Here is a 14,461-nt window from a genome sequence, read left to right on the forward strand (position 1 = left end):
TATCCTATCCTATCCTATCCTATCCTATCCCATCCCATCCCATCCCATCCCATTCCTGATTCTATTCCTAACACACACGGTACCAAGGCACCACTTCACTCCCTAATTGATCACAGCTTATCTACAGCAGAAAGTCCCCGACTGAGGCTACGATGTGGATCTGTTAAGGGCACAAGCAGCACCGTGAGATCAGCGATGTGCACCGCATTAAACCTGGCAGTGCTGCTGCTGCGGGTGGTCACTTCAAACCCTGACCCCAGCACACGGAGCCGACCCAGCATCATCCCAACACCTCCCCATCTCCCGCCGCTGCCCGTAACCCGGCTGCGGAAGCTCCGGCCGGTCCCATCCGCCCAATGGGCTGAGCGCTGCGGGGCCGTCACTTCCTGGCCCTGCAACCGGCGGCAGCGAGGCGAGAGCCGGGCCCGGGGGGCGGCGGGGCCCTCAGCCTGCCCGGCACCCGGCACCACCAGCACCAGCACCATGCCCTTTGATTTCAGGAGGTGAGTGCGGCCGGACGGGGCCGGGCTCGTCGCTGCTTCGAGAGCAGGTGTTGTAAAACAGGCCGGGCCCGGGGAGGAGCGGCAGCGCCAAGTGGGTCTGGGTCGGGGCGTGGGAACCCGTGGCCCGACGTGTAATTATCGTTATATAATGGCGTTGTGTAAAGCAGAAGGAGGAGTGAGGAGTTTCGAGCGGCCCCGGGAGCGGGGGGTGGAGAGGCCCCAGGCGGCGGTGGGGCCGTGGGGAGGCGGCCGGGATCGGGCCTGGAGGGCGGGGTGAGGCCTGCGAGGGGCTGGGGCCCGAGTGTGCAATGTACATTCAATGTGCACTCAATGTACACTCAATATACACTCAATGTACATTCAATGTGCACTCAATGTACACTCAATATACACTCAATGTACATTCAATGTGCACTCAATGTACACTCAGTGTGCACTCTGTGCACTCCCAAAGTGAAGCCAAAGGACCCCTGTGCTGCTGTGGGGCTGCAGTGATAACCGCAGGTTTGACCCTTTCCTAAATCAAAGCTGTGTAACTCTCCAGATTGACGCCTCCCACGTGCAGAATGCACTTACCTGTAGGAGCCTTCATGTAGGTTCTATCCTAGCGTTAGGATTATCATAAAAATACACCGATCTGGGAATTGAGGCCTATGAGATCTCACTTGGGGTACTGTGCTCGTATGTGAACAGCTCTGAGCACTGATGGAGCTGTGGGTTTCCCTGTTCGCAGCAGGGGTTGGACCAGATTGCCTTTAAGTGTCCCTTATGACTCAAATGGTTGAACTCATGTTTTGCACATAGAACCACCATAAGCCATGCAGAACTGTCCCTTTGACATGGAGAAAATAGCACAGTTCTGTTCTCCCATACAAAAGCTGTGCACTGTGTTTCTGCTGTAACTCTAAACCAGGCCTCTCATTTATACAGGATGGCAGGATCTTGTATGTGATCCGTGAGGCACTGTTGAACATGGAGCAGTTGCTTCTGAATGAAAACTTGCTGAAGCTGGAAACAGCATCTACTGGATCATGTGGGATCCGGGTCCCAGAGCCCTGTTTCTTCCTTTGTATAAAGCTTGGTAGAAAAACTCTTCTCAGCTTTGGAGACATTCTGCCAGCTGCAAGCCCTGGTGCCGTCTGTTTTCAGACTTGTAGAATACACGAACAATGAGGGATCCTGGGTTGTGGCTGTTGCACATAATAGCAGATAAAATGTTAATTCAGATGTCTTAAAAATGTGAGTTCTGTTGGATCTCCAAATGCAGCTTCACAAAGAGTAATCATCTTAAGAGAGAGCACTTGTGCTGTGCTTCAGAATGGTGTAAAGGTGTTGAATAAAAGCTCAGTTAGTTTGGATTAATAAGTTACAGAGACATCAGTTCCCATCTGCACTTTAAAGATTCACAGGTGCAAGTAAGTTCTTTGTCATCGAGTTGGAGGATTAGAAACAGACATGTCAAAGCACCTACTCACACAGTGTCAGCGTATTGAAGTTCATCTTTTCTGCAGAGATGAGACTTCAAAGGCTGCACTTGGTATAAACCGAGAACTTCATGGTACAGAGGAACTAATGTCACATACAACAAACTGCTTTCCTCTTTTAGCAGCTTGAACAGAGCTCAGGAACAGCATTTTTGCAAAGGTTAGAGACAGTCTTTTAGCTCTTCTGTTCATTGTGCAGTCAGTGGAACAAACTCTGTTGAGGTTGGAAAGTTTTATTTGAGTAGGTTAAGAATGATGCATGCGTTAAAAATTTGCAGCTACTTCCTGACAGTGATATAACACGACGGGCTGAGAGAAGGGAAGTTTCCACCTGTGGTGTATTTCTGAAGGAAGACGTGATGGTTTCTGTCATTTAAATGCAAGGATTTTCTGTCAGGGATTTCAACTGGATGTTCCCTTTGCGAGGTACAGTTTGGCACTCTGTTTTTACCGTAACACTTCATGTGTGTTACCTTATGAATGAAGGATTAGACTTAGATAAAGAAATTGCACCTATGTATCTTCTAGAGTCCAAAATTTAGAGATTCCAAGTAGAAAGATATTCTTTTTTTTTTCCAAAGCCTGCAGCTTTCACCAACGAAGACCCTATTCTCCATTAGTTGAAGTTTAAGAAGGCATTTCTGGCCATTTGACTTAATCTTTCCTATCTCCTAGACTTACGGGTTCAGATTTGCCCCAGTTGGAGAACACAAAGTGCTTGGATACATTACTTGGAAGGATTCTCCTTGAGGCAGAGTCTGAGGTGTCCTGGTTGGTATCAGATGTGGAAACAGCTTGTTTTATCACTCATGCTGCGTATTTATTTTTCAGTAAGATTTCTGTTTTCTTGGCTTATCAACGTTGCCAATCGATTCCTTTTGCCAATATAAAATGCATTTCAATTAGAAATAAAATAGTATTTTTGCAGTAAAAGAATTTCAAGTGCATAAACAAGAGTTTTCTTCTGAGTGTTAGGCTGTTAATAATCCTTTGCACTTGCCCAGTGCTTTCCATTTGTCAGAGCATTTCACGTGCCCTAATCTCTGCTGTCCTTTGATGATTGTAAGGAATCGAGTTTCCATTTTATAGACTGGAGGCTTTGGTACAGGTGTGTTTGGCGCACATCGCAAGACATCAGCCCTCCTGCAGAGCTCCTGAATCAGTTTGTATGTACAGAAGGTCTGCTTCCTTCTCAGTTTGTAAATCATGTTGTCGCTTCTTGCCTTTTCCATCAACACGCTGTTGCTTTTTCCTTTCCCTGGTTTGTTAGTGCTCATCTCAGCAAAGCTTCGTACTTATTTGGGGATTTTGAGGTGCACATGTGAAACAGACAGGGTACTTTACCCTTGAGCATTTAAGACAGTGTCACCTGTGTATTTGCAGCTTCTGTAGTCGTTAAAATCATAATTAGATTAAACTGTATAGGTTGGGTAATCTTGAATGGTGATTGCAGGCCAGAAGGTTTCTCACATGTTACGTGATCTGCTCAGCAAAAGACTTAGCACTGGAGAACAGCAGTGCTGGAGTTCAGCTTGCTCTAACACTGAGAGTTACAGGAGTAATAAGTGACTTCTTTGTGCTGGAAGTAGACATGGCGGGGAGAAGCTTGCTGCAAGTTCAGTTTGCTTCTGAATCTGATTGCTTTTCTTGGCATCTGCCTATTTGCATGACACTTACTGATGGCTTTGTTGCAGTTTCTGAAACTCCTCTACTGTGCTGGTAGCTGTAACTGGGCTGAGACAAACAAAAATAGACGATTCCGAAATCAAGTTTTTGTTCTAATTGGGGTGATTCTCAGTTGTGCCCTGACCACTTGTTCAGCAGAGAGTAGCAAACAGCTGCACATCCTTATTTTTATATTCAACCAAACACTTCAGAGTTTATTTCTCACTACTAATTCTGACGTTTTGGTTAAGACTTCTGTTGTATTTTTCCCCTTGGTATCCTAAATGAGGTACTGTTTTTCGCCAGTATGTTGTGCCTGGATTTTAGAGGTCAGGAGGAAGGAACCAGGCTTAGAAGGGATTTTGATTTAAGTGCTGATTTAGAGTGGAAGTTCTTAGTGGCAGATTTATTCCCTCTGAACAGCACAATGGAGCCCACAGTCAGTTGCTCCATGGTAAATCTGTAATAAATGATACCTTCTACATGTGTATTCTGATGGACTGCTGAACAGTGTTCTGGTTGTTCTGGGCCACGGGCAGGTCTTTGGTTCCCATTTGTGTTGTTGTTTTTTTAAAGTCCAATCATCCAGTCAGCTGAAACTGACACACATTCAGCATTATTGCCTTCAGGAGAGGGCAGTGTGATTAGGAATGTTTTTAATTTCGACCTACGAGTGGTGATGGCTAATAGGCAAACTGATGCCCGAGACAACTGGCCTGGCATGGTTGCGAAACTGGTGATAGAAACTGCTTCAGCAGCATCAAGGAGCTCTGTTTGTCCTCCTTTGATTCCCAGGCAGATTAGTGAGATCAAGCTGGCAGATAGTAGGTGATCTGCAGTCTTAAGAGAAAAATCTTTTTCAGCACTAAGCCACCCCTTTGACAGAAGGTTCTCACGCACTTCTGAGCTTGAGAAAAATAGCTTGCTTTCAGTCTACAGGCTTAAGGAAAGGAGCAAAGCTCTCTCTTGTAATCCTACCATTTTTCTTTTGACAGATTTGTGAGGGTCACGACTTAAAAGCTTTCTTGTAACACCTCAAATCTCACTTCAGCTTTTAGGGGAGTTGTTCAGCTCATGTGTGAATGTTTGCCAGTTGTAAAGCTAGAATAGGTGAGATGTTAGGAAGAAATACTATTCTCAGAGGGCAGTGAAGCACTGGCATTGCTGCCCAGAGCTGTGGGTGCCCAAGGCCAGGTGGGATGGGGCCATGGGTATCTTGATATGAAGAGGGGTAACCAGCCTACTGCAGGGGGTTGATATTGGGTGATCTTTAAGGTTCCTTCCATCCCAATCATGCTGTGATTCCATGTAAAATGCTGAGTGACATTCTGGCACTGCCTAATGACTGTCAAATGCCAGTGGAAACGTACATATTTGTTCAGCAGTTTAATTTGCAATCTCTTTGTGGAGTCTCAAGCAGCTCAGTGTTTCTCATGGGATCGCAGTGCTCTGTGCTCCATCCACCTGCGCTCCCTCTCAGCTCATTGTTTAACAAGCTGCACTAGTACATAGTGGTTCATTTGGCAAAGTTACTTGCTGAACTAACTTTCCAAATAAGCTGTCTCTCCTGTAGAACTGCACGCTGGTGATTGCAGCAGGTATCACCTGTTCTTGGCTGGAAGATCGCGGGGAGGACACGAAAGAATAAGAAGCCACAGCCAGCTGGAAGGGTTTCTCCTGGTTGGATGAGTTGTGCTTAGAGCTGTGCATGCAGCAGTATCGAGAAGGTTTGCATGTGCCCTATACTGAGCTGTGTGTGGTCATGCTCGCTTCCACAGCCACAAACCACAGCCATTTATAGCCAGTGGCCGAAACACTGCACTGTGTTGGTTAACTAGGTGCCTCTGTACACATTGCAGGGGCTGCACTTTTTTGGTGAGCTGTTTTAATATCAGCTGCCTGCTCCTGAGCAACTGGTGGCTCTGTGAGCATGCTCCTGGTGAGCGTGTTCCACCTCAGTATGTTGTGCAATGCTTCACAAGGCTTCACAAGGCTTCGTGGGCTGCTGCCTTACGTAACTGCTGGTGCCAGGCCGTGCCATGACTAACTGCATTTCAACAATAGCCCTTTGAGGGCACCTGAAAGATTATTCGGCAGTCAGATGGGCACATAGCAGTTGTACAGACAGAGCCTGTTGATGCCTGTGCCACAAATAACCAATTATACATTGAGTGCATGCGTGTAAATATTTCTTCCTAAGTCTTCTTAATACGTTATTTATCTTAAAATAGCTGGAGTGGAAAATTGTTCTTGAGTAAGTACAGGAATATTAAATTCCGGCTCTGTAGGAAAGTTCTGTATTGTTCCTTCTGAACTTTAACTGTCCTGCTTTGTTCCCTCGTTGATGACACAGATGCTTTCTTCATGGCATCATAGTTCGTTGCTGTGAAAATGACTGAATCACAGTAAACAGAGCTGAAGCAATACTGTGGAGGGAGAAGCTGTGGAAGTCGTTGAGCTTGTATTTTGAAGTGTGCAGGAGTATTTTTTTTAGGTATGTAATTCAAATGTCAGAGGTGGTAAGAAAAGAACAGTCTTGCAATGAGGGAAGAAGTCGTGGAATCATCTGTTTTTTTTGTCTTGTATCCAAGCACAAGCTCTGAAATGTCTATGGATTCCTGCACCAAGGCAGCTGCCCCCAGAATGGAAAACTTGTGCCAAAAAGCTGTTAATAACGATCTTGTCTTGATCTACAGGCCTTCCTTATCCTGATGTGTTGGTGTATTTCAGTTGTGATCATGGCAGGTGTGCACCAGTGAAGTCTGCAGTTAGATGGACTGTGTTTGAATCGAGTGTGTTTGGATAGGTTTTGTTTTGCCTATTCTATTTCTTTTTAAGAATGTTTGTGGATGCAGTTATGTATCTGGTTTAGTCCAGATAAGCCAGAAACACAGACTGCCTTTTAATGCAGGAGACATCAAAGTGCCATGTTAACGTAGACAGGCAAGCAGAGCTACCAGCAGAATTTCAGGCTCTCCGGATTGCTTAGTATTTATTTAATAATCATATCCTAAGGCAGATCACATGTTTTGTTAGTTGCTGTCCACATCCATAGACCATTGTGTACTGTGGATAAAAGGCTGGAGAGACCACCACAGGACCAGCTCTGCCAATAATGTAAATAGGATCATATTTTCAGATACAGGTGAAATCTCAGACCTTCACTGATTCCACAACAGTAAATCAAATGTGACCCTACTGAATCTGGTTGCTGGAGTGTGACAAGTTGTATCTTGACCAGCAAGTGCTGGTAAACCGGGTGCCAACTGCACATTATGGGTGTATGATGGGTCTGTCATTCACGTATTTCTGGCAGGGTGGGATCACTATGGCTATTTCTTGACAGCTGAGTCAAAACCAGGAACTTCATCTGGAAGCCAGATGTTACTTTCGAGCTGTGCTTCCTCATAAGGAGTACAATTGTAGACATCTAAAAGATAGCACTGAGTTCTAGAAGTATATGCAGAAATTCTCCCAGATTGGAATATAAATAGGACATTCTGAACCGATCACTTTCATGAAATCTCTTGCTGATGCAGAAGAATTCATCATGCAGTAGAGTGTGGACTGGTCTTTGTGCTCTTAAGCCTTATGAAGATGGATCTGTTTTCTTCACTTTATTGTTCTCCCCCTCCACTTCCCTTCAGCAGAGGTTATTTGTCTTCAGGCAGTTCTGTGTTACGTAGAGTAGTGCAGTGCCAGCCTCACATTTGCTGTCCTGGCTTTCAGAAGGCAGCGTTCAAAAAAGAAAGGCACAACATTCTGATGCTACGTTAATCTCGTTTAATTTAATTGCGTCTTGTTTGAAGATGTTCAGCAGTAATAGACAGAAACAAAGTCTTAATGGTTTTTTGGTTTCTAGAAACTACAAGAGAAGTATCTCTTATTTTTCCCACTGTGGATGTGTTCTGGTTTTGCTCTGAATTCCACACAGGTAATTTCTGGGTAATTCTAGTTTTCTAGAGATTGGGACTCTGTGTGTGGGGAGAGCTGAGAGGAGGGGATGTGCTCAGGCACTGAGGCCAGCAGCACTGGGAGCAGCAAGAGACTATGGGTCAGTGTGATAGAACTGGGGGAGCAAGGCAGGGAAGAGAAGCTCTGTTCTGAGGGGTCTTTCGTTGGAAAGGGAGCAAAGTTGAGGACCAAGAGGCTCACAGAGGGAATGGGTGAGGTACAGGGCTGGGGGATGCGGGGGAGTTGCAAGGAGCTGGAGCTTCTGAGCTTAAAGGGGATGGAGGCTCTGCAACAGGATGGCTGCAGTTTACCTGGGCTATTTAAGTATGTGGACAACTTAATTAGCTTGTGGAGAGCCGTATGTTTGATCCTGTTCCTCTTCTCTCTTGCCCCCTCCTCTCTTTCTGATTTCCAGAATACGGTACTGCCACGCAGACGTCCACTTGTTTTCAGCCCAGCGAAGGGCTGGGTCCCTTTAAATACCAGTCCTTTTACTTGAACATTTTTTCTTCATGACATTTTTCTCCCATTTTGATGAAGCAAAGTGTAGTTTGCTCACTTTATTAAAAATACATTTCTCTTTCATCCTTCATTTTGACGCCTGCCTCGCTGCCTAAAAGGAAATAAAATGTTTGCTGGCAGGATTCCACCATTGAGTTTCTCAGATTATAAATACATTCCTCCTCCTAATTACCTTTGAAATATGCTTGAGCCTAACATTTTATTCAGGAAAGAAAACACAAAAACACATTAAAAAACCCCATGTTATACTGCTTCCTTTCTTCCATTCGTCTGTGGCATCTAAAATAGTTTTCACTTTGGGGTTATTTCAGTAATAGCAATTGCTGTGTATTCCTGAGCAATAGAAAACAAGGTCCTTACGCACCGAAAGAACAAGAACACAAAATTCAGAGCACAGCTGACAAGAAGGTATTATGCAGAACAGGACAGAGGAGTAAAGGAGCCTGGCTGAAGGGAGAAACCAGCAGGAATAGCTCCTTGAAAAGAAATCTGTATGAACGGAAGCAGAATCTATTCATTTTGTGCCCTCTTTATATAAGTGTTGTGGGGATTCATAGCCTTTTGTCCTAGAAGTAAATGCTTTTGTTATTTCTCTATATAAAATCTTTCCTGTACCTGCTAAATAACCAGAAGCCCAGATGACATAATGCCACAGAAGCTGCTGCTGAGCGTGTTTCTCTCGGCCCCTTTCCCTAAATGTCCATTTACTTAAATGCTGTGTTATATAATGAATGACAGTCCTCATGGCTAACCTTGTTTTCTCATTCTTAGCGCTCCTCCTTGTTTCTGAAACTTCCTCTGTTAGTTTCATTATGTTCTTGGAACTCGAATTAAGAGGGAGGAGCCGGCTGGCAAGGAAAACCATTCCCTCATTTCACTCCTTGGCCTTCAAGTGTGAAGAGTCAGCAGTCAGGAAAAACAAAAAGAACATAAATAAAAGATACTGGAGAATTCTGCTTTGAAAAATGGTGTAATGTGAGGATGAAATGTAAGTCATGCAGGGGTTAAGGGTTCCAGTCTTTTCTTGCTTGCAGTATGGATAAGCTAGTTTAAAACTGCATTAGTTCCTCCTTGTCCAGTCCTTGGCGTACCAGAACTGGCTCCAAGTAGTTCAGGATTAAACAGTTTCCAGTGTGATTTTGAAGCCTTGGGCGTTTGTGCATCAAAGCTCAACTTCTGCGCTATTTGTGTTAATGCCCCATTGTGTGTAAATGAGGACTAGGTGATTACTTAACGTTGTTTGTGTATTATCTACTGTTACGCAGGTAATAATCTTATTAAATGTGTTAATGACTGCTTGGTATTTACAAGTATCAGTTTATTAGTTAGGCTTTGAATCTGAATTTGCATCTTGAACTTGCGTTTGGGGCCGAACTTCAGTACTTATATATAATGTGATTACATCCTATACATCAAGTTCCGTTAACAAGATCACTTATTTTACTTTACACATGCCTCAAAGTTTGGGTCCCAATTCAGGAAACTGTTCCTAATCAAGGCTGTTCACAGACATGCACTCTAGGTACAGCCCTGTGTCTGAACTGAGACTTGGCTCTTGTGCTGTGTATCTACTTTGTTTTCATAAACATCTTCCCAGAGCTTTTACTCCTGGAGACCTTCAGAGATGCTGGGGCTTTGATCAGTAATACTTCATATTTCTGTTGAGTTTTTCATCTGTAGGTTTCAACGTGTTTGGTGAAAAGCTGACAGATGTCACCAGCTGCCACTCTGCAAAATGAAGAAGCTGAAGTAGAAAGACTTAATTGACTGGAGCAGCAATGACAGTGAGTCAGTGCTGGGAGCAGAAGAGAACTCAGTTCTATTCCCATTGCTGCGCCCATTGCATGGGATGGCAGCGCGGCTCTGTCCCACAGGCTGCCTTGAGCTGCTCTCTGCACATCGTGTTCTCATCTGCCGTCAGACAGGAAACACAGAAATTTCATTTCAACAAAGAATTAACAATCGCAAGAAGAAGAGTTCAGAGTTGGCAGTTCCGATTCTCTTTCACTGCCACTGACTTCCTGCAATTGTTCTTCGCTGCCTATAAAAGAGGGTGATAGATTTCTCTTGTTGGAAGCGGAGTTGCTTTGTCTTAGCTCTGCTAGATTGGGCAAGAGCTAAACGTTCTTGCAGAGTTGTCACAGAGGTACTTGCCCTTTGGTGGACAGAAAAGCAGCAGCATCTGAAAACAGGAATTCTGAAAGAAATCTTAAACTACTGTTTTACCTACAAATTGAAACAATAATGCTTCCTCTGTGTGTGTAGGGGAAGGTGTTAGGATGAGGCATCTGTCAACTTCTTTTTTGATTTTCATGCTTTTCCCCACTTGTCCCACGTGTCCCCCATGCTCTTGACCCACAAGTCAATCAGGGGTCTCCGTTCCTTCCTATCGCTCAGAAAATGCATCTTTTCTCCTCTCATGCTTTCTTAAGGTGGGAAATTGCTCCGGGCTGCTAGTCAGAGCAGGTCTGGCTTTGTTTTATAGCAGCTTACAGACACCTGGGGTGCACAATGCTGCCTACACAAGTGGCTGTGTCCTTCTCTGCCACCTGCCTGGCCGGCTGCTCACTCCTGCCTCACCCACGGGAGCCTGGTGACGTCTGGGCCCTATCTGGGTCAGTAGGCAGAGGAGAGGCCTGTCCTCCTTGTTCCTTGATCATCATTGTCCCAAGTACCAGCTCTTCTGGGCTTATCTACTTTACTATTTTGATAAAATCAAGCATGCAGCATGCTGTAGGTAGGTACATGCAGTGGGGTAATTGATCTTTCAGGCCATCTCTTGTGCCGTAGGAGTCAGCCTGCTGTTACACTGTTGAATAAAATCATTTTAACAAGTAAGGAGCATTATCTTTTTCTCTAGGTATGGTCACAGTGGCTCTGGGTATGGATTTAACAGCTGTGAATGGTAACAGTCCCATCAGCAACTTCAAATGGGTGACTGAGATTTTATTTTTAAGTAGATGGCTTTTTGTTAATCAGAAGAACAAACTATGTGTGCAAACCAGACTGTGCCGTTTATTCTACCTTGACGTTTAATTTGGCTTGAGCAGTCAGACTGAAAACTAAATTGGTAGGTTTATTTTTTTCATGATACAAAAGCAACAGCTTTGCTTTGAGGGATCTTACTGTGAGTGCCTGACGTGAAGAAAAGGAACAAAGCCAGAGGGGTCCACCCTGTGTTAAAGGCAGCAGTTGTTTGTGTATAAGCCTGCTGCTTTCCTTGGGAGGTGAGTGGCCCCTAAGAAGGTTAAAAGCTCACAACCTACAGCTGAATGCATGGCAGCTCCTGACATTTGCTGTTGATATCAGGCCTGCTCTTACTGCTCCATAACTCAAAGGCTGTTAAGGCAGTGTTACTGACAGGCAGGGATGAATTGTCCCCAAGCCATTATTAGAGAGCAGTGACCCAAGGAAACAGAGGAATGGTTGCTGCCTGTTTAACAGCTATGGTGTTTTGGTGGAATATTCTTTTTTCAGCTCTTAGCTGAATGATTTGGTTTCTTTGGTTAAAATTCTTTTGCTCTTCTGGTAGCACTGGAGTTTGTCCCTCTGTCTGGCTTGGTTAAAGGAGTATGAGTTGTAATGCTCTGGGGCAGCAATTTCTTCCCTTCTCTGTCTCGTGCCTACAGCCTGAGAATCTGTTGTACTTTCTGTCTGTGTTGTGGAACATGAGGAGGTGGATGGGGCTGCTGGTTACTGGATGTTTCAGTGGGTGCTTTCAGTAACCCAGCATTTTTGCAAGGTTGCTTCCTGAAACTTCAGCAGTGTCGTTGAGCACAGATTCCACAATACCTCAAGCTGCTGGGGTGGCAGGTTTTTGCTGACATGTTTTTTTCTTCTGATTCTTGTTAGGTGAGGGACATCTCTTTGCCCAAGCAGAAAATCACAGGGGTGTAAATATTCCCTGACACAAAGCTGCATGCCTTTGGTGGGAAGGTTTCTCTAGAATTACTGCTGGGACTACAAGAAGGGTATTTCCCTTCTGCCATCAGTTTCCAGCCTGAATGAGCTTGCTCTGACAGCAATGTGCTGCTATACTCATTTTGATTCCATGAATTCAGGCAGAAGGTATCCAGTGTAGACACAGTATTACTGTCTTTTCCCTTTCCAACCTGCACTGATGGCTGGGGGCAGAAGGAACATCCTGAGACAAACACAGTCACAAGATGCTGTTCTCCCCTCTGTAACACCCACCTCCTCCAATATTCTCCTGGAGAGATAAAATGGAGTCCGTGTGCACGCAGTTGTCTTTGAATGTCAGATGGACTCAGTCCAACTTATAGTGAGCTTCTTCCTGCTTCCCATGTCCTCCTATATAATGACAAAAACATTTCATGCAAAGCGGATTGCAGAACTCTAAGCTGTAAGTGGTATCTCTGCTAAGAGCCTTAATAGCAGCAGGTACTGAGTGCATCATGATCTGTAAACTCTTCTGCTGTCTCCAGGGATGCACATTCCAGATGTGGTAGCAGCAGTAATAGAAGTTACAAGAGTAAAAGATGGTTTGTCTCTTCTATGGCATCTGAAAAATTGTCAGCTGGCTGGATTCACTGATGTCTGCATGAAGTAATTAAAGAGTATAGTGTAATTCAAAAGGGTGAATCGTAAAGATGAGTTAATTTCGCGTGTCTCAATAGTAGGTGCTTACAAAGATGTTTTCTAAACTGTTAGCAGACAGAGCTGCCTTGGGCTGGCTGTTACTGAACAGGGAATGTGTGCAGGGGTTGGTGTAGCTGTCCAAGGCACTTTGATGGCTCTACTGCTCCTTGAGTCCCTTCCACGGTGGATGTAGGTTGCCATCAGAAGCAGCCTGTGGTGGTTGTTTAGATTCAGTAGATGTCCCTAGAAGTGCACCATGTGGTGGTTTTCCTACTCATCCGGATAAAAAAAGTGAAAACAACAAATAGTGCTTTGCCTTCTGTACATGAAAAGGACCTTTTTCTTTCTTTTTTTTTCCTAAGAATAACTTTCTTAGTATCTCATCTGCGTAAGATACCTCTGTGTTGTATATTTCTTGAACGTACGGCTCAGGGTACAGGGTGTAACGGGAGAAGTTGTCTGTTCTATGTCGTAACCTCACTTACTGGTGAGTATTCAGTGAATGAACTTTGTGAGGAACAGGCGAGCTTTGTTGTGCTAGTCAGGAATTGGCGTCCGTGTGGAGAAATACTGACATCAAGCCCTCTTGGACTGTTTTTACTTGAGGCCTGCAGCCATGCTCTGAATCACCCTTCTTTGGTTTGCGAGAAGGACTTGACAAATAGGAAATAAGAGCAGCAATGTTGCACTTGAATGTACCTCTGGTTTGTAGGAGCTGTGCTACTGGACTGTTCAGCTGATCACTGTCACTGATCACAGCACCATATGGTATGGGACCTCCCTTGGACTCAACTGGGTCAGCTGTCCTGGCTGCATCCTCCCCAGCTCCCTGTGCACCCCATCCCTTGCTGGCAGGGCAGCACTTGTCCACTACCTGGTCTCCAACGTGCATCATGCTGGAATATTAACTCCAGCTCAGCAGTTCTTCTGATTTCTTGCTGTAGTAACAGCAGAGTCTTTACAGTATTTTCAAAGTTACCTTTCTGCATTTATACTCAGTAGTCCCCACTCTCCCCCTCCACCCCCACCTTGTTTAGTTGAATCTGCTGTAGAATCTTCAGCTGCTTGTCTAAATAAATCACAAAGATATGTTTCAGCTGTTACGTGTGTGGTGCCTGCAGGTTGCTTCCAGTGACACTTATTTGTTAACAAGGCAAATTGGTTCAGTAACACCACATTCTTCTTCTTCAACAAGCTATCAAAGCTACCGATGTCTTGTAGAATTAAGGTTGTTTTTCACTGTGCATTAGGCCAGCTATAGGGAGTGAGTAATGTCACCAGAAATTAAAGACCTTGGTATCAAACATGGCATCTGCTGAAAAACATTTGCTGCTTCTGAATGCTGGTTAACATGGGAGGTGGAGGAACTGAGCATTGTTTAAACACCCACATTCTTCTCTGTAAATGTGAGCCATGGACCCTTGATGTGAAGGGTCTCCTGTTTTCTTCCTCTTCCTGCCCTGTTGAGGGCTGTGCACACTTGAGGCTTGCAACAGATTCTGAGAACTGAAGTACTCTCTTTGTCCTTCTCTGATTTTAGCTCCTTTACCTATCAAAGTTTCCCCTTGCTACACAGCATTCAAATTCAGCCAGCACTGAGCGCTTACAAGTATTGATTTTTTTGTATTGCCTCAAGTTTTTTGCTTCTTACTATGGAGAAAGATAACAGCATCTTACAGAGATGCTACTGTAGTATTATACTGAAGCTCCTTTCAGACTCCCAGGATAATGGAA

At 44.6% G+C, this 14,461-nt stretch overlaps 1 protein-coding gene across 1 annotated transcript in view; it reads left to right on the forward strand.

The window, feature by feature from the left end:
* Positions 1-180: 180 nt before the first annotated feature.
* Positions 181-14,461, forward strand: part of ERGIC1 (endoplasmic reticulum-golgi intermediate compartment 1) — a 49,677-nt gene continuing 35,396 nt past the window's right edge. The window contains exon 1 of the mRNA XM_015876083.1: positions 181-503. Within this exon, the coding sequence (XP_015731569.1) occupies positions 196-503 (308 nt within the window). The 5' untranslated portion in view covers positions 181-195. The remainder of the gene's footprint in view (positions 504-14,461) is intronic.

This window comes from Coturnix japonica, chromosome 13 (assembly GCF_001577835.2).
Source record: "Coturnix japonica isolate 7356 chromosome 13, Coturnix japonica 2.1, whole genome shotgun sequence".
Classification (NCBI taxonomy): Eukaryota; Metazoa; Chordata; class Aves; order Galliformes; family Phasianidae; genus Coturnix; species Coturnix japonica.